The sequence below is a fragment of the Chaetura pelagica genome, unplaced genomic scaffold (genome assembly GCF_000747805.2).
Source record: "Chaetura pelagica isolate M959 unplaced genomic scaffold, ChaPel_1.0 scaffold436, whole genome shotgun sequence".
Lineage (NCBI taxonomy): Eukaryota > Metazoa > Chordata > Aves > Apodiformes > Apodidae > Chaetura > Chaetura pelagica.
In genome coordinates, this window is record NW_009953651.1 from 4598573 (window position 1) to 4602595 (window position 4023).

General features: G+C 57.3%; 1 protein-coding gene across 1 annotated transcript; it reads left to right on the forward strand.

The window, feature by feature from the left end:
• The first annotated feature begins 399 nt into the window (after positions 1 to 399).
• Positions 400 to 3785, forward strand: LOC104390881 (probable E3 ubiquitin-protein ligase TRIM8). Its single transcript, XM_010000088.1, has 5 exons — positions 400 to 498; positions 1079 to 1312; positions 1641 to 1672; positions 2320 to 2435; positions 3091 to 3785. The coding sequence occupies exons 1-5, from the start codon at positions 406 to 408 to the stop codon at positions 3696 to 3698; spliced, it is 1083 nt and encodes a 360-aa protein (XP_009998390.1). The 5' UTR covers positions 400 to 405; the 3' UTR covers positions 3699 to 3785.
• The last annotated feature ends 238 nt before the right edge of the window (positions 3786 to 4023 follow it).

Below are 4023 nucleotides of genomic sequence, written 5' to 3' on the forward strand. Positions count from 1 at the left end.
ACTGACACTGGCTCTGGGGCTTGTCACAGAGGCTGGGAAAGGATTTGGCATGGCACAGGGGGGTAGTGGTGTCTTATGAGGAGCTACTGGTGTTGGGACCTGAAAAGGTACTGCCATAATGGGAGATGAACTTCTCCATGTCTTCCTCATGTCTTGGCAAGGGGCTGCTCCTATCCAGGGGACCCAAATCAAGGTCCCCAGCTGATCAGGCAGCCCAGCACACCTGACCCCTCCACCTCCACCAGCCACGTGTGGGTTTTCAGCTTGGTGATGGCATCCCACTGGGAAAAAGCCTTTTTCCTTCCAAACTGAATGGGCAGAGCTGGTGCTGGCAGCACCAAAGCTTCCCAGCACTTGTGGCCACCAGGCTCTAACGGCTGCTTTTCTCTCCCATCTCTGCAGAAGATGCTGATGAAGCAGCAGGACCGCCTGGAGGAGCGGGAGCAAGACATCGAAGAGCAGCTCTACAAGCTGGAATCAGACAAGCGTCTGGTCGAGGTAATTGGTGCTTTACCATCCTGTGGCCAGATCCAGGGGCTGTCACCCCATGGGGTGGTGGGGACAGGCTCCCAGGGTGTAGGGGCCAGGTAGACAGGGAGGACACTCAGGAGAAGAGTAAGTGGCCAGCTGGATCTACTGTCCCCATTCCTGTTCTGGGAGTTATACTTTTGGGAGATTAAATGTGTTTGGGGCTGCCCTATAACCTTGTGGGTCCTGGGGTGAGTTGGGAGTCAAGGAATGAGGCTGTCCTTAAATATTTGGTGCCCCTCACCGCCCCCCCCAACTCTTCCCCACCTTAGCACAGCCTTCCCCAGGCCACCCACTTCATCCTGACTGGGAGGAGAGGGCCTGGAGATGGGAGATCCCCAAATAAATGGCTGTTGGGTCTCCAGCATGTAAGAGTCCCACGCAGCAGCTGAACACAGGGTTTGGTCTGCGTGGGTATTGCAGGAGAGCAGAGCTGTGGTGCAGCTCTTGGGTCTCACCCACTCCTGCTGGGGAAAGAACCCAGATGTCCTGCAGCACCGCAGTGGAGGTTGGAGGGCGCAGAGGGGCTCACCCTGCTTCTCTCTCCCAGGAGAAGGTGAGCCAGCTGAAGGATGAGGTGCGCCTGCAGTATGAGAAGATGCACCAGATCTTGGACGAGGACTTGCGAAAGACCATGGAGATCCTGGACAAGGCCCAGGCCAAGTTCTGCAATGAGAATGCAGCCCAGGTCCTCCACCTCAATGAGCGCATGCAAGAGGCCAAGAAGCTACTCAGCTCTGTCCAGGTCATGTTTGACAAAACTGAGGACATCAACTTTATGAAGGTGAGATGAGCTGCCCATGCTGGGGATAGGAGGGGACCAGTGGGAGGTCTGGTTCTGCAGGGAGTGCTGTGGAGCAGGGACTTGCTGGTGCCTCTGCAGGGCTCAGCAGCGAGGGAAGGTGAGGAGCAGCAGGGCAGGCTCAGCACTAGCCTCGTACGAGGAGATGCTGCAGCTAGTAGATGGGCTGGGGCAGCCTGTGTCAGGGCTCAGCACTGCTGGGAAGCTGGTTCCTTCCTGGGGGTGCTGCAGGAGGTGACACCAAAAAGGGTGGTGGTGACTGCGGCAGGTGACTGTCTTTACTGACCAGGGCTTCTTTTTCCCCTCCTAGAACACCAAGTCTGTGAAAATCTTAATGGACAGGTAAGTGTGGCAGGGCAAGGCATGTTTGGGGGGGAAGGGCGACTGTTATGAGGGTGGCAGCAGCTTGACTTCCTAAGGAGAAGCAGGTCGGGGGATTTTTCAGGGCCTGGGAAAGGCGTTCTCTGTGCCTCTGTTTCTCTCTGCATCTGGGAGGATGAAAAATCACCTCCCGGGGGCATTAAATCAAGTCCTCCCCTTGGATCAGAGGAAACATAGTGGCATGTTTGTGGATGAGCAGAGCTGGAAGCCAGCACCCCAGCCAGGATTGGACCAGCCAGTTTGGGGCACAGGACTCAGTCCAGCTCTGCTGTCCTTCTCCTTCCTGCAGGGCTTGGGGTTAAAGCCAGCACTGCCAGAGCCAGGGCAAGCTGGGGTGGCAATGCAGGGGGGATACAGGGGCTGTGGGAGGTGCGTGTTGGCACTGAGCAGTCATTGCAAGGCTGGATGGGGAAGTGTGGAGAATGGCCCGGAAGGTCCTGCTGGGAAGGAACTGGCCAGCTGGCCCTGCCCTGCCCTCGGCACTGTCTCCCTGGGTAACGGGCTCAGCCCTATGGTGGTGCCGGTGAAGAAGCAAGGGGGCTTCCTGACCCTCCCCTGAGAATGCTTCAGCCCTCACACCTCTCCTCTCTGCCTGCGGTCTCCAACAGGACCCAGAACTGCACAGGTGGCAGCCTGCCCCCACCCAAAATCGGCCACCTCAACTCCAAGCTCTTCCTGAACGAGATCGCCAAGAAGGAGAAGCAGCTCAGGAAGTTGCTGGAAGGTGGGTGAAGGTTGAGGGGTGGTGAGGGGGTGGTACAGGACCTCACTACCTCATGTATCCATAGCAGATCCCAGTAGAAGGGGGTGGGTAGAGCAGTCGGGGTGCAGGGACCACTGGGAACCCCTCTGCAGGGGCATGGAGGTGCTGTGGAGCCAGCTCCTGGCTCTCCCTGGGACATTTGTCTTGGCTTGTGAAGTGGCTGTGTTTTTGGGGTGGCACAGCACAGTTTTTTGGGATGGGCGTCAGCATGTGGGCAGGGATAGCCAGGGACCTGTGTGGTCTCACAGCCCCCAGCTCGTGCCCGGGAGCAGACCATGTCCTGCGGAGGCTTCCCAGTCCTCTTTCCTTGGGGGTTTGGTGTTTGTCACCCAAGCTGTCCTGCTCTGATCCTGTTACAGACCATGGTCGTGAGTTGTGCATGGGCTCAGCCTGCACACGTTTGCAGAGCAGCACTTGGGGCTGCTCCGAGCCTGCTGGCAAGGTCCTGAAACAGCACCTGCAGATTCACCTGCTTATGGCTCTGTGACCAGTTCACTGCTGGTGGGACAGGCTGCGTCTTGGGGCTTCGTGGCCGGTTCTGACCAGCGGCCGGAGCACTGCAGGGTTTTGCCGTGCTGTGCCTGATGCAGTCCCCCTCTCCTGTTCCCCTCCGCAGGTCCTCTGAGCACCCCCGTCCCCTTCCTGCAGAGCATCCCCATGTACCCCTGCACCATCAGCAACTCCGGCGCGGAGAAGCGCAAGCACTCCACCGCCTTCCCCGAGGGCAGCTTCCTCGAGCCATCGTCCGGGACTGTGGCAAGCCAGTACATGAGCCAGGGCGCTTCGGCTGGCGAGGGGCAGTCCGCACAAGCCATGGTGCCTTGTAGCTCCACACAGCACATAGTTGGACTTCCCAGCGGCCCGCAGCCGGTGCACTCGGGCTCCGTCTTCAACCCATCTCACTACCCCAACACCACGTCATCTCAGCAGTCCGTGCTCTCCCAGTACGGTGGGCGCAAAATCCTCGTCTGCTCTGTGGATAACTGTTACTGTTCCTCCGTGTCCAACCACAGCGGGCACCAGCCCTACCCGCGGTCGGGGCACTTCCCCTGGACGGTCTCCTCGCAGGAGTACTCGCACCCGCTGCCACCCGCCCCTGCCGTCCCCCAGTCGCTCCCGGGACTTGCCGTGAGGGAATGGATTGATGCATCCCAGCAGCACGGGCGGCAGGATTTCTATAGGGTCTATGGCCAACCGTCGGCGAAACACTACGTCACCAGTTAACCATCACACTCTCCAGAGAGTCCCATTTGAGGACACGTTCAGAGAGGAAAGTCTGGTTTGGTTTGGCTTTTCTATTTTATTATTTTTTTCCCCCTTTTAAATCAAACCCAATTTTTTCCCTGCCTCGCAGCCCTCCAGGATTTTGGGGAGGGTTGTTCTCTCATCTCTCTCTCTCTCTTTTTTTTTTTCTACCCTCTCAAAATGAGATTTTTTTTTTTTCTTTTAATTCTTTTTTTTTTAATTTAATTTTTGGAAAGACCTTCCTGCCCCTTGCTTGGAAAAGTCGAGGGAGAAATTCTTACTGAGAAGAAATTGATGGGGATTT

Bases quoted from the DNA above. Each gene is read 5' to 3' on its own strand.
- LOC104390881 (XM_010000088.1), top strand. From the start codon at position 406: ATGCTGATGAAGCAGCAGGACCGCCTGGAGGAGCGGGAGCAAGACATC. The intron at 1,673-2,319 runs GTAAGTGTGGCA...GGTCTCCAACAG, and splicing joins GTGAAAATCTTAATGGACAG to GACCCAGAACTGCACAGGTG. The intron at 2,436-3,090 runs GTGGGTGAAGGT...TCCCCTCCGCAG, and splicing joins GCTCAGGAAGTTGCTGGAAG to GTCCTCTGAGCACCCCCGTC.